The sequence below is a fragment of the Apaloderma vittatum genome, unplaced genomic scaffold (assembly GCF_000703405.1).
Source record: "Apaloderma vittatum isolate BGI_N311 unplaced genomic scaffold, ASM70340v1 scaffold11262, whole genome shotgun sequence".
Taxonomy (NCBI): Eukaryota; Metazoa; Chordata; class Aves; order Trogoniformes; family Trogonidae; genus Apaloderma; species Apaloderma vittatum.
Window position 1 is genome coordinate 75,369 of NW_009704220.1, and position 27,294 is coordinate 102,662.

Consider the following 27,294-nt stretch of genomic DNA (forward strand, 5'->3'; position numbering starts at 1 on the left):
GTTCACAGTCTTCAAAAAATTCAAGGTATAATCCTAGTTACATAATTTTCTTTTAAAAACAAAACCAAACAAATAAAACCCAAGGAGGAACAATCTAATCAGAAAGTAAATATCACAAAAATTTTTGTTTTAATTTTCTAACATGTTCTGGTTTTTAAAAACAGAAGTTATATTCATAGCGTGGCTGAAGGCATAAGATCATAATTTGTTGATGGTACAGTGATAATTATGTATTAACCAGCTTTCAGCCCAATAAACAGTTACAGGTGCATTTATATCTAAAGGTAATGCAGCACATTATTTTGGGGTAATCATTCTCACAAAATTCACAAAACGATCTCATCTGTTGTTTCAAACTTAGCAGGAAGCTCATGAGACCTCAACTTTCCTCTATTTAATAGAAGGCAAAGATATGAAATTAAGAGACAGCCTGATGATACCCAAAGTCTCCCTAAGGAAAAGCAAGTTATTTGTCGCTTAAGTCCACAGCAGCATGCCAAAGAGTATTTATGAACTTGGATACCCTTCTTAAAACTGCACGTTGCAGCTATTGAGCCACTGATATGCATACTTCAGAGATGCATAAAATTAGGACTGAGGTAGATTGCTGACCGAATAAACTTTTCATGATGATACTCAAAGTCTCCCTAAGGAAAAGCAAGTTATTTTGTCACTTAAGTCCACAGCAGCATGCCAAAGAGTATTTATGAACTTGGATACCCTTCTTAAAACTGCACGTTGCAGCTATTGAGCCACTGATATGCATACTTCAGAGATGCATAAAATTAGGACTGAGGTAGATTGCTGACCGAATAAACTTTTCACTAGAATTTTTTCAGGTATCAATTTTACCAAAATCATAATGAAACTAACACCAAGGAAAAGCCCATTTATTTCAATGAATAGTCCCACTGACTTCAGCATGATAACTGATGTTTCCAAAGCATCAGTTCCACCTCTGTACCTGGCCACTGCCTGCGTAGGCATTGAAACAGGATCACTGGTTCAGCTTCCGCAGCCAGGGTAACAGCATGTTCCTCTGGAAGGAACACAAGTGAAACGGCAATGAAGATGCTCTTAATAAAAAAATTTTTAAAATGCAGTAAAACACTGACCTTGTATCGCCAGATATTTTCAAGGATATCATGTTATCATGTTGGCATTTTTCATGAGCACTAAATTCAGTGAAACGGGTTTATTAGATTAATTGGCAATTACTAAATTAGCAGTCAAGTGACAATAGCACCCAAGAGTCTTGTCTTCCAAGACCCTACCTAACGCAGCTGTAAAGGTTTTAACTAGAATCTAGTTTAGTGTGAACTTGCACACAAAAAATTATTTTATAATAAAATAAGCACAAAGATTTATTTTCTTGTCAACTATATTTGCAGGACTTCCTGAAAGGGAACAACTTGAACGATATTTCCAAGTGCTATCAATTGGTTGCACTACGCAAGTTAAAAATAAAACTTGAGAAATATCCTATAATAACGGTCTATACTGCTGTGATATTTTTACAAGAAAGAATAAGTAATGGCCTTAAATGGATACTCACTGTTGTGCCAGAAAAGCAAGATACTATCTGACATACTTACTCCCCTTTTTTAAGCAAGGAAGAGAATATTAGGTAGAGGAGCACCGAGATGTAAATTCAGTCTCTTGGTGAATTAAGACTTAAAGACAACTAAACATTGCTTCCAGCAAATACCCTTTTGAGGTATTTCACTAAGCACAATCAGTTGATGGCATAAACCTACCAAACAACTACAGAGTTAGTCTAGGAGTTTTAGATATACCATAAGAAGTTATTTTCTCACTCAAGAATGATAAACAAGTAATCAAAATTCTGTAGTTTTGAGTCATTATAACCATTACATTGTAAAAGAATCATCAATGAACAAAGTTACACAATGAATATGGTAAATCACTAACAATAATAACATCTATTTACCAATTTTTCTGCAAAAGAAGTAGAAAATGTACATTCCTAACTAAGCCAGTGGTCTCTTCTCAAAGTACATGGAACATCTCTTCACACATCAAAACTCAGAAGAGGACAAACAAATTCTAAGTGAGAGTCTTGGAAGCCTCTCAAGTCTGACTTTATTTCAGTATCTTCTATGCCACTCAGGTTCAACTCATTTAACAAACTCAACAGCTCAAAGCTTAAACGATTAGAGAAAGGACATGCAGTAAGAAACGACACATTAAAAGTAAAAGCCATACTGAGATGTAGCCATGTTAAAAACCAGAAAAACTGTAATGAGCCCTTATGCTTAGGAGAGAGCATTGTGCAGTTAATGTAAGTAATGAACCTTTCACGTGAAATGATGTAGTGTCACAACTCATTTGCATTCCACTTAAAGTGTAATTAAGTTTCCCTGACAGCATGGCTTATGGCTGAAAGAACAGACCTGGCTGCTAAATTAATCCAGAAACCCTCTAGTTAATAACACTCTGCAAAGAAAACTTAAAGCACTTCCATTTAAAGTTCCTAAACTCACATTTAAAGTGGCACTATATGGAATTTCAGGTAACGTTTTTTAAGACTTCAAGCAACACTCAATTGCACAACTGTCTTCAAGACAGGTGTACGGAATCCAACACAAGTTTTGACATAAACCACAGTACACAAAGTAACACAACAATATACCTGAAAGCATTTTCATTTTTTGTTGTCCTGGAAAAATGACCTACACATTGCAGGAACTCCGTCACCAAAGGAATGTTCTCAACTGCAGAGAAAGATAAAAGATCACAGTGAAAAGTACTCCTAACTACAGCAAAAAAGATGATCATCACCTGGTTCAATACTTGTAATGACACCAATGTTTGATTTTGATAGTATGGTGATACCCACCAATCCTCAGCCATAGTCAACAACTGGTTTGTTTTTAATTAAAGAAGCCCTATTATTAACCATGTCTATATAAAGCACTCATGCTTTTATTTTGGGGGTAACACTATATTTTATGAATCGGTATATTCTTGACCGAGTTTCACTTGAAAGGTTCTATTTAGAGCCATGAAAGGTGAAACACTCCAGAACTCATAAATCCTTTCAAATCCACACAGACCATGTTACAGACTGTCTAGAATAAGCAGTTAATAAACTCTGTCATCTAATTAACCATTATATTCCTGTACACATTACAAAGAGCACGGAATCTATGCAGTCTCTCCATTATCCCAAAAACCTCATTAGAGAGAACTCCATTTCTGCCACTGGAAAGAATCCAATTTTAGCAGCTCCACAAGATCCCAAGAGTCACTCGGAAATACATTACAGGAAAATTTTCGAAGTCAGGAATCTGGATCCAAAAGGAACAGGTACATGGTGGCTGTAGTTCAACTGTAGCTGCTACAAAGGGCTTATTCCTTCCCTACAGCTTTTGTGACTACCAAGTATGACTGACTGAAAAACGAAATTCATGTTTTGTAAAATGTTTTGATGTTTTACCCTATAGTTGAATAAAATAAAAGCTGGTAGCAGTTATTTTTTACATAAGTAAGTGTTCTAACTGGTTGCAAACAACATGGTTTTGCAGTTTGTTACAACAGAACACAAACAACCAAGTCTATCTGAACTCGAGAGATTAAGCTATAATTTTATAATATGAATACCATCACTACATAGTCCAAGTAATTTCAACTATTTTCTGCTAAGTGGATATTTTAGGAAAGAAAATTTTACCCAGAAGAGAAGTTTAAAGCACCAATTAGCCTTCCACAGCCACAATTCATAACAATGAATGCAAAACCTGAGAAGTGTAGCTCCTCAGATCTTGCTCATTTGCCTGCATGTGACTTTCAACATAAGACAACACACATTTTAGTGATCCAGAACAAATTCTTTTTACCCAGTAGTTTTAGTCATCACTTGACAGTAGGATCTGATTTATCTGTACTCAGAATAATAAGGCAGCTGGTTTCCAGATTTATCCAATACCATTTTTCACTCAACTGTTTTGAAATACATGAGATAGTAACCAATGGGGAAAATAAGGGGAAAAAAAAACCCCTGCACAAGTACGTGTTACGATTCTTTTAGAAGTAATGTAACAAAAATTCAGTCTCCAGCTCTCATATGGAGTCACTTGCAAGTGTAACACATCATATTATTCTAGGCCACATACGTATCTCATCAGGTACAACTGTCCTGGCCACCTATTTGAGAACAGCAAAATTGAATTCTGCTTTACATGCAGTGTAGCTTTGAGTTGGTTTAGCAAGTAACTATCAAACGTTTATTGTTATTGACTGAACTAACGCTGTATACCAACTGTATAGTAATATTATGTCCTGTTAATAATATGAATGCTATTATATTCCCACCTCACAATCAGGTAATTAAATATTGAAACACTAGATTTTTAAAAGCCGTAAATATATATATATATATACTTTGCGGGAGGAAGAAGAGATAATTTTCCAATTCCTTTACTGCAACAGTGAGTAGCAACACATGCTCTGGCCAAGTTTAACAGTCACCACCTACGGTCCTTCAGGGAGCCAGAAAATTCTGAGAAGCCTGAAATCGAGGAAAAAGCTGCTACAGTAGTTTTTTCTCTAACAACAACCTGCTTAAGTTCTGAAATCAAGGCCATTGGGCACGATAAAACAGCCCTGCAGCTTTAAAGTCAGTGGGTTCCCACATGCAAGTAATACAGTTGAATACATTCCCTGCAACTTGTTTGCTTATAGCTGTTAAATTTCCTCCAGAACATTCATTCTTTGTAATTGTACACAAATAATCAACTTCTGTATAATGCTCTGTATTCTCATTAGCTGAAAAGTCTCATTGTAGACAACTGTCCAAATGACATTCCATTCCACATTTAATCCAAAACTCATTAAAGTCAAAAGAAAAAAAAAAAACAAACTTATTTTCAGACTTCAGTGGCCTCAGAGCTCAACCTTATTTTATTGGCAAAAAGAAACTGCTGACCGAGTTCAATCTCTTAAGTTTGGATAAAATGCTCACATATTCTTTCAATCATATATCCATGGATAACATGGAATTCATTATTCTCAGGTGGCAAATACTTGCAATGAATAAATGAAGCACCATTCCAATCGCTTCAGCTTATATCCACTTTTTATAGCAGATCAATCTCTTTGCAAGGCATTTTAAAGAAAGTCATTAAAACTTCAACCTCATTTGTAATGTGATATAGGCTAAGAACTTTATACTAAAGCTTTTTCAAATACTCAAAAATATTTTCACTTTCTGTATTATTCAAAGATCTCCACATTTCTCTAGCATTCGACACTTAATTATCTAGAAATTATTCACCTGATTCCCCAACAAAAATTTCAATATATAAATTTAAGCAATACAGATGACTTAGAGAAAAAAATTACTGAATACTGTCATCACAAGCATTGAAGCACGCATGCTGAAATCTAGACATTGGTTTTGATTTCTTGGTAATTTTTTTATGGTATTATTTCTTTAAACTTCCATACCAATAGTACACTTAAAGATACGTAACTGCTAACTTAACTGAGTAGTCCTTCAAGCTGGATACAACAAATTGTTCAGATCTTCTTCCAGACTAGTGCCATTCCTGTATAACTTCTCCTCATCCATTTGAGACTGCACATGCAAGCTGACATGAAGCATTCTCATGCTTGTCATTAAGACAGTTGGGGTAACTTCAATAATTCTTTAAGTGAGAAAATTATGACTAATTTTAGCTGTCTTAGTACAACTGGAAGTACAATGGAAAATGAAGTAGCAGTTGGGACGACGCATCTAGCTCTGTCATCACAGACTGTTGTGTTTTACAGACAGAAGTGTGTGAATACAGTAGATCAGCTTTTGACCCAAAAAAAAAAAAAATTTACAGGTTCTATTAAATTGAGCACCACATAGTCTTAGAAGTTACAGTGAAATTACTGACTGTTAGTTAGTTCTGTTTAGTTAGTTTCTACTAATTCTGTTACTGGTACAAGCCAGCAACCAGTACTGTACAGAGTCTATATACGTATACACCAAAGAGTGCAGGCCTTCCATCCAAGCGCTCAGTGGTACCATTGCTTCTTCCATTTTTAATCTCAATTTGAAGTTCTCCATTATTAAACCACCAAAGTTTCAATTCAGCATTGACATAAGGGCATAAAACAGTTTCTATGTATTTATCTTATAAAACAGGCAGCTGGGATTAAGACAGCAATGTCTAAATCACTACCACAGTGAAAGATAACTGATTTTCATTCTGAAATTCACTCTTAGCGTGGTCAGTACCAGTAAAGGCACTACCTTTTTTCTCTACAGCTTTTTCAAAGACTCATTAAAGTAAATCAGAATAATTACTATTTTCTTTAGCCTTAGTTACTGCACAGTTAAGTGCTACAATATCTGCAACAAGTTAAGCGCTACCCATTAGGACAGAAAGTGCTGGATGACAATGAGTACTTACATGCATTTACGAAAAGCAAGCTCCAGTTTTATTTACATCGTCTTCTTGCACAGACACAAGATGCTGCAGAAATGCACAGGAGTACTTATGGTTGAAAGATACTCAAAAAAAAGCCTCAGAAGAAACCAAACACTGAATTAGAAAAGGCCAAGACTATCTGCAGAAGCGTATACTTAACCCCTCTCAGAGATTCTGTGTCCCCACTTGCTTCATTACACATTCTCCATAGAGTAGGTTCTTGGACTAAACATGTTCACCTAGTTTATTGCCAGAAATTTTACTTCTGAAGACTGTTCTTCTCCCACAACACTGCATTTGACCCTAACAAGTATCTTGCATTCCTAAGCGGTGGCAATTAAAAAAAAAAAACCACTCCCCCTCCACTTGCAAGAAAAACCCCATACCTAAGTCAGCCAGACTGGCATTTTCAGAAGAAATCTGCTTTGGTCCTGATCAGATGACAGGAGATCCTCCAGCATCAGTTCCAATTCCTACTAGTAATTTAGTTTGTCATGGAGATGACTGTTGCTTACCTTCCAAACCAGAGAAGAATGGTTAAGCAAGTCTCAGATGAGCCTGACACGAGTTACAACCCTGCACAACTTTTCTTACATTCCAAAAGAAAGCACTGCATCTGTATTAACAGCGGTAGTATTTCAAAAAACAAACCCAAACAACCAAACTTAGAAAAGGAGCAACTGCTTCTTAAGTACAAGAAACATTTAGATCACGCAGGGTGAAATCCTACGAGTTTTGTCATTTAATCCAGCATGAGCCAGATTAAAACCTTAAAAATAAAATGAAAGAACATAATCAACTGAAGTCTTGAAACACACACTAACCATTCTCACAACTTGTCTTAAATTAATACTCTTCATTACAATACAGAAACATTCTAAAAGCTACTTGCCAAAGTTTTCAAACATTACTGAAATCCTATTACTCTAAAAACATTAAGTTAACTGTCCAGTTAAGTGAAAGCGTAAGCTACTGAAAAAATGTATTTGCAATATGCACAATGTGTTGAAGTAAAGCTGGACTTTTTGATAATTAACAGGTTTTCTCTAACTCCCAGCCTATAAAAAAAAAAATTCTGAGGTCTTATTGGGCACCTAAACAGACTAAGCAAATCTGTTTTAAAAAACTGCCTACCAAGGAAAATATTTTAGCGCTAATTTTCTTATTCTAGAAACTCTTTTTAAGTAGGAAAAGCAAAAGTGTGGGCATAATGGTTAACATACAATGAGGAAATCATGTACTTTTATTTGTGTAACACTAGAGTATCAGAATATCTTTTCAACCCATAAACTTACCTGTTTACTCACAGGTCATCGAGATACTTCAGTGTTGGGATGAAAATCTATAACCATCAACTTTGTACTTACGGCCACAAAGCTCAAAGAGCAAATTACTATGATTTACTCTCTTCAATGCAGCTAACAAAGAGAAAGGACAAATTTCTCCATTTCCTCCTAGGAATTTAAAGCAAAGCACAAACTAATTCCGGTTCTCATTCAAGATTTACCAAGAAATCTGGAACTTAAAGAAATAACTACAAAATCAGTCATATTGTACCCAATTAACTTAATTATAATCCAATTATTGTCCCCCATTAATGGAGGATTTCATCAGTATTTTGGGAAATTTACAACCTCTACCTAAACAGGACTCTTATCACATAGATCTCAATTGTTCTAAGCACTGAAAACATGCAAAATTCTAAGACTTCCTTACTCATTGTTCATTCCAAGTAAATAACTACATATTTTTTTCCACATATGTAGTGGAAAATTACAGAAGAGGGAAGCATTGTCTGCAGAAAACTTTCTTCATCAGAAAACCTTTAATTCAGTAAAAGCTGAAGAAGGCAGTCCGGCTTTATTGTGTAAATTCGAGGGAACGCAGTTCCTAATTAACAAAGCTATGAAGAGAATGTGAATTGTGTCCTTCCAAAAGCCCAATCATTCTTTAGAAATTTTTTAGGGAAAATAGCTTATCACATTGATAAGAACACAAATACGAAGCCCTTAAACCCCTAAAAAATTCAAGAAAAATAGTAACGTCAAGCAAAGAAACAAGAGTTATCTACAGATGGCATTTTTGTGTCCTTGCAGGACACTACTCACTGTAGTCTTCTCCAGAGAGGTTTCCTCCATAAATTCTTAGAATACTAGATGGAACTTCTGGCTCATCACAAACTTGCAGACGCTACTCAGCTCATCTCAGGCCCAAATTCTGTTCAGACTGCAGATGCTTATATACCCTACATTCATTCAATATGTAAAACATTACAGAGTTTTCTGGGAATAACAAGAGCTGATTTAATGAAGCTGGAATGGACAGGTGAATTCACCACCTCACCAGCTACCACGGATTTCCTCCCGTGGCCCGTGCAAACTTTGGCATGCCTTTTCTAGTTTCAGTTTTTCAAATATACTTCCATTCAAGACTGCTTCATTTCATATGATCATTCTGTGCTGTATGGTTCTGACTTATGGCCTGACATATCTAATCATAAATAGTAGTACCCCAGCATGGGTAAGAGGTGGCATATATTGATTTCTTAAAAATACAGCTCTTGGAGTGTGCAGTCTCTCCTAATACCCAGACTTTCAGAACAACACATCACTTAAGATACTGCCCACCATTTAACCATTAGATATAAAAACCCCAAACCTTCAATACCAGTGCTAATGAAGCTTAAGCACATAGGAAAAGCTTCTACCTTCTGCTTGAAAAACCTCCCATGACGTCAAATGCAGGCTCACGGACCTTACTAAAAGCTGACAACGTGCACGCAAGCTAAGAAACAGTTAACTTTTTCACCAAAAAAAACCCCAGCATATTCCTGATGTATCCATTTGTGAGAACCAGACTGATACTCAGCTCAGAGTCTGACAGCAATTACAAGCTCCTTAACTGTCACTCTCCTAACAAGACCAAAGATACTTAAGTGATTTTCTAATGCACATGGAAGGGCTCTGGGAACATGGAACACAAATCCAGTGGAAAGCAGGCTTCACAAAACAGCTTGTAATTAGTATGTTCTAATTAGATGCTGAAAGACATACAACCGTCCACAATTAATTCTACTTGTGCTACGGCTTAGTGAACATCGCAATTGAGTTAAAAAAAGACCGCAACTGCCAAAAAAAAAAAGTGAAAGCAATGCTAGATGGCTCCCGTTATGCACCCTACTGAAAAACAAAAACCTCATGTTGTATATCACCTGAAATTTATTTTAAACAATGCAGTACTTATGACCATAATTAGTTAAAATTATATCTGCTGAAAAATATTAGACAATTAGTACTTATAATCGACTAGCCATTAACTTGTACCTATAAACATTTGGATTTAGGAGCAGTATATTTAATAGTTTAAAATAATCATTACCTTTGTCAACTAGCATCACCTATTTTAATTAAATCATCCTTCCATGAGTGGATTAAAAAAAAAAAAAGCAGGATATTTATTAAACAGAGCAGAAAATTCTTCTGACTAAAACACTATATTTAAGGGCTGTAATGACTAAACTGATGTTTTGAGCTGTAAATGTTGACACACAAGGTCAACATAGAAAGGAGACAGGTTCACAGATCTTCTGACAAAGTTCTGCTTCAAGGGTGTTATTCCAGTCTTGCTTAGCAGCAAATAAAATTTAAGAAATGGATTTCACCACAAAAAAAAATCTGTTGAAAACTATAGAGGGCTTTCAGAACATATTTAAGAATTATGGAGGAAGAAGGTGTTGTGAATCAGAGAGAAATTCAGCATATTACATTATGGTGAACACAAAGTCGAGTGAATATAATCAATGCTTGTAATGTAATCTGTGCAATAATCCCCATTTTAATAGATAAGTTACACATAAGCAATGCTATCATGTTTTTAAGCATTTCAGGCATTGTAGACTCAGGAGGATCAAAATAAAGACTTGGCAACGCGATGCCAACACATGTAGTATGTGATTACTTTTCCCTGTATCATTTACTAAACCTGCTAATTTATCCAGAGCACCTCACCCAAGCATCAAATCCAGAGATTAACTGAGATGGAAAGCAGTCAATTTACTTTTCTATTTAAAACTAACTAAACAGGTGCAGAAACAAAAAAAAAAATCCCCTTCTCATTAGCTCAGATATTATTTTCCTACTCTGAATGCTAAATCTATGTCTTGATACCTTAGAGATGAAACACATTGAAATTGACTCATGTCCGAAGGAACTTGCCCTATAAATAAAAAAACCTAATCAATTCCTTAAAAGGAAGGAAATGCCTTAGATTTTCCAATAGCTTCAATCGTAGTAGCTATCCCTCTTCCCTAACCAGATCTCCCTGTCTATGTTCCTTTCTTGAAGCCTGTACTCACCCAACTGACATTTATTTTGGGTTCGGGTTTTTGAAGATGTTTTGGTGCTGACTTTTTCTCTCCCTCCTCTCTGAGAAAGGATCCTGGGTCAGGGTTGGGTGGGGAAAGGCCTTCTTTATAGCCAGAGTTGTCGTGTATATTGACTTAACTCGCGGCTGGAAAAACTCCTCTGTGAGCGCAACAGGGCTCTCAAGAGAGAGGCCCTGGCAAGACAATGACACGCCCCTTTAAGCAGCAGCCCACACTTAATTTTCAAAACCATTTTCCATTGCAAAGATTTCACCAGCAACTATCTTAACAATATCTGAAAAAAATACAGTCACCTTTTCCTATCCAACAAACAGTATTACATGACCTAACAGAGTTTGAAGTATGAGGTCCCTTAAAGGGAGATTTGATTCCTCCTCTCTACATAGATTACATAAACAGTTTAAAAATTCAAATAAGATAGCCAGATCTATTTAACAGTGTAAGAAAAACATCACTAACAGTAGCTTGAACAGTGATTTTCGATGTACAGACTGGTATCACTTTATCTATTGTCCTCAAGGCAAAAGAACCTGCAGAAACAATTGAAGAGATGTCATCAAGAATAATAAAAGAGCATAAAAAGCCACTGTGGCATAAACTACGCAGGAGTTGAGAAGTGGCAAAGTACTCTGCAGCCTTACACACTTCATACTTAGTCTCCTCACTATGACAATATGATCCTACACCACATAGAATTACATATAGAACATAAACTTCCACGTTTGTTTTGTACTCGCATTTCACATGATGGATAGCATGCAGGGAACAAAGCTGTTAAGAGCAATATATCTACAATTATTGCAGAAACCAGGAGGAGTATCCAGAAAAAAAACAACAAGCAAAGCAAAAACTCCTCCAAAACAACAGAATCACAGTTTAGTAATTTCAATAATACTCTGATAAAGGGAATTGTATCACTGCTGCTGACACAGAATTTATGGCATTTTTGTCAAGTCACAAAACCTAACTTCTCACAACTGACTACTTAAATATAATCCCATCCTGCCTCACACTCCACCTCTACAACTTGATTCATCAGTTTAAAATCTCCAGTAGAGGTTTAAAGCAATAGCAATGACAAACTAGTCATGTTCCACCAGACTACCAAATTTAACACTTGGCTTTCACGGTGACCTGCTAACAGCAATAGAATATGAAAGTACGCTTGGTTCTATAGAGAATATCTTATAGAAGCCACTGAAAAACTTTTTTTTTCCTTTTTTTTTCTGGCTCTATTTCCTCTTCTCCCCCCAAGTTTTTTCCCTGTATCTTTGGCCAGGCCAAGCCTACTCTCCCCTGCCTCCCCTTACTTCTTCTACTATGTATCCCCAGCAATCACCTTCTGTCTTCTTTTCCAGCTGCCATTACTCTTCATATTCTGTTCCCAGAATTAACCTTCCTTCATAGCTCCATGTCCCACCCTGATTTGCCCACCCCTAGCGTGAGCAGACGATCATGAAAAAAAGAACATTTCCTGTCACATAACCCGTCACTGGGAAACAGAAGTTAAAACCTGGCAATTCCACCTGTCAGTGGTATATTCCCACTCCCAGCAGAATCTTCAGAGAATTCACCTGTCAAGCTGCAAAAAGCTCTTTTGAAGTTTCTGTGAAGCTGTTTCACAGAGATTACAAAAGATTCCTCCTGACAATAATACAGACCTCTGACCAAGAGTTAAGATTTTATTCTAGACATTGTAAGAATTTAAGGAGGTACAAGATCACATTATTGTCTTCCGACATCAGGATCTACCTTCCCCTGAAACAGCTAAGTATTTTCTTGAAATTAAAGGAAGTTTAAAGTATTTACCTGGCATAAGAAGTTACAGATCACCCTGTTAACATCTAGTAATAAACAACTTTAAAAAAAGAACCGATTATTTAAAGTCCCAGGCACAATTAAATATAAATACCATGGCTTGTATAAGCTATAAAACACCATAAGGTCCCAGATTCCAAAATGTTTAATTTGCTGATGGAAGCAAACTCAGCAGTAAGAAAGAAGTGAATCAATTACATAGCCTAGAATTAGAGAAATCAATAACTTGATGACAGCTACTCCTGGCATCAAGAAATAAACTTCATTGCCTCCTGTGACTGAGTCCAAGAGAACGAACTCACGATAAGATAAACACAATTAAACTGGCAAAAAAAATAAAACAAAACAAAACCACAAACATGTTCTACAGAAGGGAGTTCTGTATTTTAAGAAGGTGACATCTGAAAACTCCTGCAGTTTTTCTTGAACAGTCTGGTTGGTTTTAAAACAGCAGTAAAAGTACAATTATTTTTATTTCAGTGCTATTTTAGCAAAACGTTGTTAGCTGTGGTTTACCATACGTGTAAGAATACATTTGCATTTACAAATTAACTACATAACTGGCAGAGGGTATTTACACACATACTCAGTGGTACTCTATAGCAGTATTTCTGAAAATTAATTCAAAGATATTGTTTCAGTAAGCTCATAGCTAGTGCAGATACTAACGGTGCCTCCTGAACCCCCCGCAGAACCTGCAGCTAAGACTTTTACTTGTTTTTAAACCAAAGAAAACAAGCAATACCAAGCAGTATGCCAAGATAGAACTAGCTTCTAAAACTGAATTCTCCTGATAATACTGATACTAATTTAAACAGATAGACAAGTAGACAGAAAAAGGCATAATTGCGATACACTTTATGTTAACTGTTGCATTGATCTCACTGGGACCATTTGTATGAGCGTGTATATAGCTGTTTATACAAGCAGTGTAAATAAGGATTCTATAATCAGGCTTAAAGTACTTGTCAGTACTTTCGCTGAAGCACTGTTTAGAGACACTGTAGTAAACTAAAGCACTCATTGAAAGCAAATGGAAGGAATCATCAATAGAATAAATGCGGGTTAACTATCAAATCTGAACAGCATTATTATAAACGTACCATAATTAAATGCAATCAAGTCCACCTTAGAGAAGGCTCTGGCAGTAAAATAGTTTTAAATTTTACATGCAGCAAATTATGCACTGTGCTGTTCGTATCTTAAAAGTATTTTACATGGTCAGAATTTAAAAAATAAGGTATGTTCTGCATTGTGCCTTTCAGAGGGACAAAACACCTCAAGTCTGCAAAAAATGAACAGCAAGAAACACAGTACTTTCCATAACATTTATCAGTATGTATCATCGTAGTGCTGGGCAGTACAAATATTAAGTAATTAATATTTCTAATGACTTCTCTTTAAAAAAAAAGGGTTTTTTCACGTTTTTGTATCGAAGCAAAACTGTTTCCTGTCCTTTCTAAGCTACAGCTTTCACATTGTTTCACATTGTTCTGTAAGCTTCACTCCAGAGCGTTCACACCACTCAAGCCTCACCCTTGAAGGGATGCACTGCCACTTACAAACCAGGCTGTAATCAAAAAAAACGTATTCGTTCAGATTTTAATACAGCCTTTTTGGAAAGTTTGCAAGAGACTATCCCAGACATTTGTAAACAAACACAAACAAAAAAGAATATTCAAAATCATTTATGTATCAAAATGCTATATTTTATATTACAGACTGAGACTCAGGGAATTTATCTTCTGTTAATTTTGTCTCAAAACCATTTCTAGAAATATTACAGTAAGAAAAGAAACATTAGAACTCCAACTACAGAGCATTGCACAGTGTTGCTTTTCATTAAGATGGTTTATTTTGATTAATTTTTTTGAGACTTGATCAGCTTGACCTAAACATCTTTTTTTTCTAAAAACAAAGATACGAGAAGGAGGATCTGGGTAAGCATAACTAGGTGTCCTGGTTTTGGATGGTAACACCAAGACATAGTTTTGATAACGTTCTTCTTCCACCTAGTGGCAAGACGCATAAAAAACAAGGTCTTTGGGAGTGCAGTCATAACATTTTCAAACACCAACTCGATAAAAGAGGGCTAAGTCACACAGAATTCTGGTTTTCACACTTAAGTTCACAAGTAATAAAAACACACAAGATAAAATTGTTGAAACAAACCTAAATCTTCTACTTTTCATTCATGAAACTCTGTATTTTTCTTTTCCAGATTATTTAGTCAGATCATCTTGTAAATTGCAACAATGGACATCTGCATTCTGCCTCAATTGCTACAGTATTTACTAAGATTTGGAAAAAAAACTACAGCAAAACTGCTTAGCACTACATTAAACTCAGTTTATACTATTGTCCTATTTGATTTACTACTATAATTATACTACCCTATAAACAGAGGGGAGGCCACAACAGAATGTAAAAACTAATTAAAAGTTTCTGCTGAATTATCTGGCCACAGTGGGAAAAACATGCCCGTTAGTACTGAGCACTCTGTAAACAATAGCAACATATCCATTATCCCAATTAAAATTTTACTTAAAAGCAGTGGTTTTGAGCTCCCATTCCACTTGCCTTTAGGAACACTCTCACAACAGAACCTACTCAATTAGAAAATGGATTAAGCCAGAAGTGTGTTTTCTGAAGCAATGACAAATGCATACTATGACCTTGTGTTTTCAACTCAACCTAGCATTAAAATTGAGAAAACTCCATCCCTTATCCTTTGTGTGAGATCTTCTGAAAAGAGAAAGGAAGAGCGAAGTCACATCTGCAAGTTTAAAAAAAAAAACTCCAACAAAAATAAAAACAAACAAAAAAACCATCAAACAGAAAACCAAGCACTGAAAACATGCTTAGGGGTTTACCATGTCTAGTAGCTGTTAGCAGCAGGACTACACAGGTACTTATACATTTATATTTTATACATAGTCTCTCCTCTACAGCTCTTACCTCAAGATAACTACACTAGGGCATACATAGGTCTAAAAAAATCTAAACTCACGTCTGACAGCATCTTAAAGGTCCCTACGCTTCCCAGTTTCCTAATCACAATCTAAAGCTGAAGTTAAGTGTGCACCAAATATTGGACACCAAAACCAAGAGATGATGCCTCCTTTTCCTCAGTTTGGGGGGTTATAGCAAGAAACTGCATCCAGTTGTTCATACTCACACATTTTTCAAGAACTCCCTATCTTTTGAAGCTGTCACTTCCTCTATGTAGCTGAAATTGGCTAATGGATTTTAAAATTGTGGCACTAGTAGAGGAAAAAGTGATGACAACATCACCACAAAGGCAGAAAAACAACAGCCTCATTTCCTTATCATATTCAGCTATTATTTCTGAAGTAATATAAAACTGCCATATAGACATTTTCACATGTGAGAATGTAATACTTCAGGTTATTTAAAGAGAGTACAGAGCTAAAAATAATTTTAAAATATCAAATATTCTGCAGTCTCCAGTGGGTATATCCCCAGCTGCAAACAAAATTACTGCATCTTAAAACTCAATATGTCACATGATAGAATTGGCACAAGGTTTAATATTATCCACAGGAAACACTTATAAGACAGGTTGATTTTAATTTTTTAAGAGAACAATGGATAAGAAATGCTTGCAAGGTTGAGGTGTTTAAATCCATTTCAAAGTGAAATGGATGTGTGGATAGACTGCTTGCATGGTCTGTGCTTTGTATCATGAAGGTCTGCACTTTATCAATTTAATATCCTACATAAAGTATATCCAGTGTGACAATTTAGAGTATTTATCTGTAGTATTCTTGATGCAAGTTTGCCACACAAAACCAGCACAATGCTGAATGCCTACATATATATGTATATACATACATACACTGAGCTATACTGGATTTAATCGCATTCCTTCTATAGCAGGATTAAAAATTTATGAACTTGAACTTAAATAATACTCACGCAGAAAACAGTTGGTTTTGTCTTTTCGTTGCATCATCAAAAAAGTGAGGCAATTCAGGAAATGCAGGTTACAATTGCATTCCACAGTGTAAAACAAGGCCTGGTTAGAAGCAGATCAGAGCAAGAAAGCTGCAGGCTAGGGAATCATCTCAGTGAACAACAGTCCCCATCCCTGTAAAGTCCTGGGAGTTTTAAGAGACGCTGTCAAGCACCGTATCATCCCCTGATGAACCATGAATTCACTATGATGTGCCACGACACTGTGCTTCCATCTAACATAGAGCTTATGTAGAGACTCCCTCCTACAGTAAGTTTCTACTAAGGGATTAATTTAACATTAAACCTTTAGAAACAAGTCATTGCACAGGTTCCAGCTCTGCACTCCGTGAACCCAGATGGAAACCTTCTGATAAAACACAGCACTCACAGTTCAAACAAACTCTTAAAGCTTAGAAACACACAAGTGAATCAAATGGCAGCAGCGTGGAATAGTATGTGCCTTGCATAAAGTCTACATAATAATTCCCATTTTCAGAAGCATCTAGCATTACATTTTGTACTGCAGAGATAATTATTTTAATTTCAATTCCTTATCTAGACAAAATAATCTATTTCCCTCCAAGTTTCTAATGTGCATCCAAAATGAGACTTGAAGCAGGTCAGTTTGAAGTGGGAATGAATATGAGATGAAGCCTCTGAATAAATAATTTGATTTACTGCCCTTTACATAGAACACACCATTCATCATGTGAAACCCTTTGTGAGAAATACAGTAAACTCAGGTTGAACCTTCGGACACACTTTTTTTAAAAACTTCCAAAACGCAGTCTAAAAGTTTAGTGATTTTTTTATTTATTTTTTTTTTACTTTTGATTGAAATTTCAAAAGTAGATTTGGGATGTCGATATCTTAAATAATTTTTTAATCAATATTTCTTGGATTATTCAGTACTTCATACTCATGCCCTTCTTCAGAAAACTGCACCTGGATTGAAGGTAGAAAAGAAGCCGAGCAAGTGAACGTACAGTACTTGAAATTTTCAACAGATGGCACTTTATAGCAAGGAATTTATAGTGTCTAATTAAAAGCGAGCAAAAGCAACTGGATGGCTGAATGCGTCAACATGACAACATCTGCATATGAAAAAGACCAATATCCTTAAATTTTAAAGTAAAGTTCTATAAAATTGAGAGTACAAACAGGACATCTAAAGGCAAACAAAAACTCCAAAGTAACACTCTATCGTAGATAGCAAGCACACCAAGATGTTCTTGATAAAGGCCAGATATTCCCATCTTCTTTTCTCAGGCAGAATATATAGGTAGAGTTCAATTTAAAGATATAAAACAAAAAAAAAAAAAGGAAAAACAAACACATGACTGTCAGACAAGGTCCGAACAGAGAATTCTTTTAGTGTTATGATTTAGTCAAGTCTTGTGCAAAACTTGACAGGCGTTTTGATGTCTGAAGACACACACATTTTTAGAACCATTTATGAGTTAAATAAACAAGAGGCCTGGGAGCATTTTTGCCTCTGAGTTACAATTCAAATTGCACTTATGTTGTTTGTCAGTATTATCCAAGCGGAAGGTGTTTACTAATGAGAGTCGTCACAAAAGGCAAACTGAGAATGGTATTTAAGGAAATCCATGGGGACATAATAGTTATCTTAAGTTACCAAATCAGTAGTTATAGAGGAAAAAGTCACTCTGAGATACACAGAGAAAGGACAAAAAGCAATTGACAGAAGTTTCAGCACAGGAAATCGCAATTAGACAAGTTTTCATAACTGAACTAGTGGAGTATTTAAACAGGCTACCCAGAGTATGTGAAGCCCCACCTTTGGAATTATTCCAAACCCAGGAAGGCCCTGAGCAAATTCATCTAGCTTCAGCAATAGCCCTGCTTTGATCACTATGTTAGACTACAAGAACACCAGTCCCCTTAAGGAACTAGTAGGATTCAAAGTTTTTCAGTAGGAAATGCTACACAAAAGGATAAGAACTAACACCACGCCCTCAGAGAACAACTTCTGATACTCCCTCTGCTATGACTGATCCATATTCTCTCCAATTCCAAAAAACAATCCTTCTCACAAAACTAAACAACACTACTTGCTTTTACCCTGTGATTATGTGTTCTCAGCATGATACAGGAAGCTCTTTTTCTAGTAAAGGACTGATGACTGACTTCTCTTTCTGAAATAAGCACAAGAAGTTTGATTCTGAAGTCACTTTTCAGGTGTAGGACTTGGCCAGTGGATAATATTTCAGTTTTCTAAGTCAATTTGTATAGGATCAAGTCAGCAGCCACAATAAATCAGCACTTCCTACACTAGACAAATATAGGTTAGATGTTACCATCTAATAATATCCAGTAGTGTTAAATATATTAATATCCATAGGCATTAGGTAGCATGCAAAAAAAAATTTCTTGTATGTCTGAGTTGAATCCTTAAAGGGATATGAAGTCTTGGAACAAACAAGGTTTTGTAGGCACACAACTATATCCAAAGGTTTTATGAAACGTTATTTGTCCCAGAAACTTTTCCTGGAATACTTGTAAATCTATCCTTGGTACATAAATATCACTAGAAATTCCACTCTGAATTTGAAGCAGAGAGGTCTGTTAATCAAGTTAGCCCTAAAAAAAAACCTTCAGGTATAAAAAAGGATAGTGTTATACCTCTGCAACATCCTGCAATGCCAGGGCTGGGTCACAACGTGCCATGATAGCTGTATTCTTTTCTGTTCCTGAAGGAAGCATTCTCTCTCCTGATTGCAATCAAAAAATTTAGACATATAAAAAACTCATTCAACAATCAAGAAGCAAACAAGAAGCAGTGAAAAGAGAGCAGAAATGCAGAAACTACAGAAAACTGAAAGATTTCAAATCAGATATGGGGCTCGTTAGCCTTAGCACTCTCATGAAAACACCGCTGTAATTTTAGCACATTTTTCTCCCCTTCATGGGCAGTAGCAAATTCATCTCTTCCACGATGAAAAACTCCATACCCCAATGAACAGAAACACAAGCCATTGCATACTTCATGTATTTATAATCAACTGTCCCGGTCACTTTACAGTTAATTTTAAGATTGAGCAATGACTTTGGTGTCAATGAAAGCCTTACTAATCTGATATTTACAAACTCTGCTCAGAATGAAAAGCTTCTCTTGTACAGCTTCATCCAACCTTAATGCTATAAAAATTTATGCCTCAATCCATTTAACTAGGGAGAGACTTCCATATATCTGATTCAGGCTGCTTCCAATCTTCTCCCATTAGTCCTTTCAGCCTCAAATCTTTGAAAAATTCCAGGCGATGACTGCAAAGAGATGAGAAATAAAAAAAAAATTTAAAGTCATGTAGTATGTGTCTTAACCAAAGGCAGTTTAATTAACCTTTATTTTCAGGTTTTGTTGGAGACGAATGTAAACAGTATTCCATGTGTTCATTTTCCAGAAGTTGAGTTTATAAATAAAAAAGCACTAGACGGTTTCTAAAAATCTTGTACTGGATAACACAGGACAAAATCCTCAGCTATGAACAGGTATCACACAACATAAAGGGAAGTTCAAGTGCTCACCTTTTAAAGTTGCCTGGCACTGCTGAGCAAGAGTACAGTGATATTCTGCTTTATGACTTATCCACACTTGAAAAGTGAAAATTTGTAACTCTTAATCAATTGAAAAAGTCTATCACAGGGATATCCTCTCCTTGCTGAACATGGGATGGCTGCATAGCATAATGAAGCTAGTAAATATATTTTATCTGTAAGACTGGAGGTCTCATTTTCTTGAAACATTATGAATCAGTTCTTGCTAAGAGAAACAATAAAAGGAAGACACTGATGCCAATTGCTAATTAAAACTTAAACAAGTGCCAAACAGTAGATCGTACATCAGACACTACACTAGTAATTTCAAATAAAAGTAACCAGAATTCTATTATTAGGAAGAAATTTGTATAGAGTAATGATAAACTAATAGCAATTAAAATAGCAAGCAGCAACTCCTTCACATAATTGTATCTGCTACCAATGTCTGAACAAGAGCAGCGTTTTTTTGGAAGGGTTATTACAGAAAAAAAGAGCAAGAATTGCTTCCTGAAAAATATTGTAAGCATTCTCCAGATAATCACAGAAAAATAAAAGTATCTATTTTTTAAAGGATGGTGATGAAGAAAATACACTTTAATAAAAATAGCTCAATATTTTTAAAATTAACGACAGTAGAATCTATGTTTTTCTTAAATAAAGGCAAAAGAAGGTACCTTATGTAAATTTACCTTACCTGGCTGTCATTCTACATGGAGTAACAAGTCAGCAGAGGTATTATAGTCTATCCTCTAAAGCTAATTTATTTATACAAATTGCCCAGAAGCAGCACTTCTTCAAATCCTCTCAGCCTCACAGTCAAAGAAAATAAACTGGCCCAAAGCACAATTTAAAAATCAAGATATGGTAGTTTTTGTATTCATACTGTGTCTCCTTTTGTTATACCTTTCAGTTTAGCCTGTCTCTTCAAATTTAACCATAATACAGAACCATCTGTAAAGGTAAAGTTGTTTAGAACAGTAGGGGAGAAGCAAAAGATTTACTAGAAATGTATCTGGTAAAATTAACACTAAATGGCATTTCAGGAGGTGCTGGAGGCAAGAAAAACATAAAACCTAAATATGATTTCGCTGAGGAAGGTGATAAAACAGATGCCAGTGGTGTTCAACACATCATTTTCTATGCACCTAGAGGATAACAAAGAAATCAAGCACTAATTACAGCTATCTGCCACAGTCCTTTATACAAAGTACAGTGCCAATGGATCTGGGGCTAAGCGGTATAATTAAAATACTAATGGCACTCAATCCGAAAATCAGATTAGCTTTCCTGAAGTATTCTGAGAATAGTGCAACTATAGAAGAGGTAATTTTATGCTTACAAATCTGGTTTCTGTCCTTCCTGTAGTTCATGCCGAGGCACAGGATAAAGCGCTTCATATGTTCTCTGTTCTCCCGAGCCATGAATTGCAAATGCGTTGAACTTGTTAATGCACGGCGGAAAATAATTCCAAGGAAGACGAGCTTTACCCTCCCATTTGGTTTTCATTCTGGTCACCTCAAATTCTAAAGGAAGTTCTTCCTGTCAAAGGAGGTAAAAAAAGTAATGTCATCTTCAAATCTGGCAAGATGCACCTAAAAAAATTTAGTTTTTATGTACATCATGAAGGTGACTGACCACTTACCTTCCATACTCTTCTTTTGCCAGAAAGCAGCAGCAGCAAGTGTTGTCCATGGCTGTCAAAAAATCAGAGCAAAACTTTGTTAAAATTATGCCAGTGTTCCTTATACATATATCTTACAAGCATTGGAACTGGAAATGCAAATGAAAATTTGTGACTTTTTCCAACAGCTGTACTTACGGACAAAGTTCAACTTCTAAATACTGCTCAGTTCTGTCATTCAGGAAAAACGCTTCTACAACTAGAAAAAAAAAAGAAGAGTCTGTCAGTATTTTATAGTAACTACTGTATATTTTATATTACTACTGTAATATCCGGAGAACTTTATACTCAACTCAAACAATCCTGTTTTCATGATTTTTGACCTGTGATGTGCCCAAGCTAAACTACCTATATAGATGCTACTGACAGTTTCCTCACCGTTCAGAACGCTGTGCCGTAATTGTAACTTCAAAGGCTGGATTTTTAATGCCTATCGTCATAGAGAGCATTATAAAGCTAATATTTACTGCACCAAATCAAGCTTTAGAAACACTCAATGCAACATAAAATTAAGACAAATATACTAATGTTAGGCATCTAGGAAGTACAAAAAGCATCATCACACAGTTTATTTCATCTAGTATGCTGGCTGCGAACAAAGCTGACCAAGAAAAATCGATCCTAGTCAATCAACAGGCACTCCATGTAGGCAGCTGGGGTGCGAAAGCCTTGTGGTTTGCTGGTAGCCTGAAGATTCAGAGCACCAGAACCAAACAAAACAAAATAAGTGAAGAGGAACAAACATGCAGAGCAGTGCAAACATGCCATAACCATAAGTGCTAAATTTCAGAAATGCTAAAAAAGCAATTTATTGCTTAAACGCTTTTTCCCTGCAAAAGGCTGATACTTTGCAAAGGGGATAACTGTTCCAAGTGTACTCGAACGCCATGTGTGACTGCTGAATCACCTTTCAGGAACATGAAATAGAACTACAAACAGTGTTTCTCACAGCAATTACATTATTAGAAAGCTTTATGATTAGTCAGTATTATGATTAGATATCATTGATAATTTTATTTTACTTTTACATAAGCCTATTTAGTATAATACCATGAAGTTGCTAATACCATCTTAATAGAGCTTTAAATCATAATAGATCAATAATCATAAAGTAGAAAACTGCTGGAAATATTGAATTCTTGCATTATTAAAAATAACAGGTAAAAATGACAGTATTGACAGGAGAAGAGACGGAAAACAGCATTGATATAAGAATAATCCCCGTACTACTTTGGGAGAATTTTATGAGCTGCTATTTCTTTGTCTCACACCTTCCTACTCCTCATATAGACTCCGGAAAAGCGATTAAAATAGACGTATACTTGAGCTACTGCTCTCTACTTTTCAAAGTGAAAATAGAACTGATCATCAGGATTTCCTTTCTATTTATCTACTGCAAATGCACTTAGATATATAGGCCACACAATTATCTTAATATTCAAATATGGAAAACCTCTCTTACTTCACAAGTTATATCACTACCCCAGAAACTAAGGTTGAGTGCCTACTGTACTGATGGGACCAGAAACAGTCAATCTCACCATTCTTGAAATCAGTCCAGCTCATTGGACTCCATTTCTTTACAGCCATCAAGTAATATAACATATTTCTTTATTTTCCCAGTCATTTTTATTTTTGCACTACTCTAAAACAACCACTCACATTGCAGTTTGTAGTGCTAGTGACGAAAATTAATTCACCACCTAAAAAAAAAAAAAGTTTGAGGTAGTGTTCAGCTGTAAATAACAATAATCCTTGTGCTATATAAGGAGCTGTTTAAGGGTAAGGCGGTGACTACAAATACATACTTTGTGAGTATTCTTTTCCAGACTGCTCTGGGTATTGACAGAAATAAAAGGAAAATTTCTTGATGCTCCAGATCTGTTTTTTAAAAGGAGTACTGTGACCAAAGAAACTGAACTGAATTAGATGTCATACATTCATAACTGTTAGATCAGCTTGAAAAAATAACTATCACAGATTCCTAAATAAAGACTAGGTATATTAACTACAGAGGAACATCGGTGTCTACACAAACTGGATATATATGCAGCAGAATAGTTGTACTTACCCTCATAGTCCCACAGTCGACTAAAAGGTTTCCCTGGATCTCCAAGTGGTGCCGGAGGATCGTTAAAGAAGGGAGCATTCACTTCCATTACCAGTCCTGCGTTGTCTGACTTCAGCCCAACAGTTATCGGCTCATGGCTCACAGGTAAACCATCCCATGTGTGGGTAATCTTAAATTCCATCTTCATATCCTACATAAACGAGAACAGAATGTTCTGTCTAAGATCTCAGATTCTATTTCAGTATTAACTGCACTGTTTGCTTGGCCGTGGAAAAAGGTACACTTTTGTAAAAAGCCAATCATCAAATCATGTTTTCAGACACCAGAAGAACTGAAATAGTATAGCTTTAATGTAACCATTTATTTGGTTGCTTTATAACGCTTTTCATAGGTTGCAAATCACTCTGAAATCTTAACAAGCTAAAGTATTTCAACTACATACCCACATAAGTATCTGCTGGTTTTGGAAGGTGTTTATCAAGAGAGAAGATGAACAAATTCTCCACTACATACTAAATGTTTTGGTAACATGAGAAAAATAGATAGAGAAAAACCTTTCATGAATTCAAGATGCAAATAAATGAAACTACTAGCTAAAGCTTTCCATTGCAGTCATTGCAAATTAAAGGACTTGAAGGAAAATTCCAAGTGCATTTTTCAAAATACACTGAATGTTTGCAGAGCAGCAACAGAGAACACTGCACCGCCACTTCTATTGTTACTTAGAAATAATTGTACAAGTCTTAAGAAATCCTTAAGAAGTGCCTTAATATATTTATTAAGCAAAAGAAACAGATGAGTCCAATTTTCAACAAGTTTACGGTCCCTTAACCCTCACCTCCTCAGCATGAGGACTTCCCACCTCCACAGTAGGGATCCTTGACTTGCTCCTTTACACATCTCCTAGCCACACAGTAAGGGAACTAGCAGTACATAGCCTGACTGACAATTAGGTACACACCTTTAGGACCAGAGAGTTGCTAGCTTAGTAGCTACATTGTAATTGCATTTTCTTCAGTGGGAAACACTAAACCCTATTATATCATCTCTACGCAGATATCCATTTTCTTGGGATGCACAGAAAGGCAAGCAGAAGTTAGGACATTCTGCAAGTGTTATCAACAGGTGTAGTACATGAGACCGAACATAAGCACACACATCACACTTCCCTGTATGCCATAGACTTGCTCTCCTGACTACCCATTAACTGCATCTCACAAGAAGGAAGTCAAACATTGGACTAGCACTTTCGACAAGGTTGTATTTATATAAACTGAAAATTAATTAAATTCTTACATCATCATTTTAACAGCATAACATGCATCACCTTGCTCTATGCAAGAGAGCTAGGGCAGCCCTAGGAACTATCAAAGGCCCTGCTGCCGTCATCAATGTTCACTCCCACTCAAGTGGCAACTTTCTGGAAGCAGTATGACACAAGCTGAAAGAAAACAAACAAAGCATGTGGGCAGAAGACACTCAAGCATCCTATCCACATTCTTAAACCAGCAGACACTGGCTCATTGTACAGTGTTCGTAGAATCTCGAACAAAGCTAAATCATCCACAGTTTAAAACGTAGAAAGAAGTATTACGAAAAAGTATTTTAAGCAAGTATAGCTACAACTTTCCTGCACTAATTACAATGTACACCACCACACAGAAGAACAATATGGTAGATATCAAGCTCATTTCACAAAGCAAGGAGCTGCTGAAACACATTTAATGGAGTATTTAGCCTGAAAGTGATCTTCAAAATACATCTACAGGAAATATATACAAGTGTTCGGGTTTTCATTTTCTAAGTTACAAACACTGAGCATAAAGCATCCACAGATGATTAGACCCTTCATAGTGTTTATTGAAATTAACAGGACCGTAGCTCTAAACAGAGCACACATGCTTTATAACAATGCACTTCCATAAAAGTGCAAGATGTTGTATCACCTACGCAAAAGAGTGAAGTTTAAGATGAATCTAAGAGTGAATCTAAGAAAGCCAACCAAGTGTTATAAACTCATTTTATACTAGACCATTAAATTAACATTATGCACTTAGAAGTCAACATTTCCTTCTATTACTCTACTTTAAGTTTGTGCTAATATACTTAACTATTTGCACTCGCTAGTCAAGGCAAATACCAAAACACTTATTTTAAAACACTACTAGATTACAAGTGTGTTTTAAAATATCATAGCCTTCTAGTGTAAGTAGCCTGGAGAGATTTTAAAATCAAGGGGTAATTACACAACTAGCTATTACAAACCCTGATTGAAGTAAGCAACGTGAAGCTTCTTTTGCACAAGACTTGCAAGGATATCTTGGGAAAAGAGTCACAACATTCCAAGTACAAAAAAAGACCACCGCAGTGAAATAGCAGAACCTGCTAAACTACTTCAGATACTGCTGTAACTGCAGTGTCTAAAGTGACATGAGACATGGATGTCTCTTTTTGGCGAAAATCCTAATTCCTTGCAGGGACAGCTTAAAATGTACTTAACATACTGATGATTTAGTCCATTATTGTAAACTGGTATCGCTCCTGAATAGATAAACAGGCAATTTTAAGAACCACCATAAAGTAATAAGGTTGCTTAATTAGAAGTACAGTAAATCTACGATTTTCCCAAGTAGTGGCCCTTGGTGCGGCTTATAAGTTTTTTATGCTGCATAGACTTGAGTAAGCTGGTGATGCGCAGAAACTCAATAACCTAAGTTATGAAGCAGGTATTCTTTATTACAGTGTCGGGCACATACGGGATATCGCCTGGAAATACAAGAGTGCTGGTGATGGGGAAACTTGGACATATACGGACTGCCTACATGTATATTCATGCATTCAGCACATCTCTCTGGTGGTCCTCAGGTGCACGCCAGTGGTCTTCCTGAGGAAGGCTGCAAGTCTACCTCGGTCACAAACTTTCGACCTCTTCAGCCTGGTGCCTCGGCTCCTGCAGCAGCCGGTCCCCGGGCAGCTCTGCAACCAGAGCTCCTGCTCTCCTGCAGCTTACACACCCCCCTTCCGGACCAACAAAACAATTCTGAAATTTACAGCCCCCTTCCGGAAAAACAAAGCAATTCTGAAACTTACATCCCAAACTACCGGACACAACCAACCCCCCAAACTACAGAACACAAACAACTCTCAAATTTATACCCCAGCCTACCAGCTTCTGCATATCACTGGTTACTACCACGCTTCTCAATTTTAATAAAAACAGCAGCTACACAGCAAAGGTGTAAAGCTGAATTAAAAGAGCAGGAGGAGACCTTTCGTTACCTTTCCACGCTACACCTCACCCAGTTGTGAACAGAATACAGAGAGATGGCGGCACTAAATGAAACAGCACTGCAGCAAC

The 27,294-nt window shown here is 36.2% G+C and overlaps 1 protein-coding gene across 1 annotated transcript; it reads right to left on the bottom strand.

The window, feature by feature from the left end:
* Window positions 1–19,811: 19,811 nt before the first annotated feature.
* Window positions 19,812–24,123, bottom strand: LOC104270565 (chromosome unknown open reading frame, human C4orf33). The gene is made up of 5 exons (XM_009864972.1): window positions 23,937–24,123; window positions 22,004–22,064; window positions 21,827–21,878; window positions 21,524–21,723; window positions 19,812–19,911 (listed from the first exon to the last, which is right to left on the bottom strand). The coding sequence occupies exons 1-5, from the start codon at window positions 24,121–24,123 to the stop codon at window positions 19,812–19,814; spliced, it is 600 nt and encodes a 199-aa protein (XP_009863274.1).
* Between the last annotated feature and the right edge of the window lie 3,171 nt (window positions 24,124–27,294).

Excerpts from the sequence above, each read along its gene's own strand:
- LOC104270565 (XM_009864972.1), bottom strand. The coding sequence starts at position 24,123 with ATGAAGATGGAATTTAAGATTACCCACACATGGGATGGTTTACCTGTG. Across the intron at positions 22,065-23,936 it reads TCGACTGTGGGACTATGAGG|TTGTAGAAGCGTTTTTCCTG; the intron begins GTAAGTACAACT and ends TTTTTTTTCTAG. Across the intron at positions 19,912-21,523 it reads GAAGGACAGAAACCAGATTT|TCATCGCCTGGAATTTTTCA; the intron begins GTAAGCATAAAA and ends ATCTCTTTGCAG.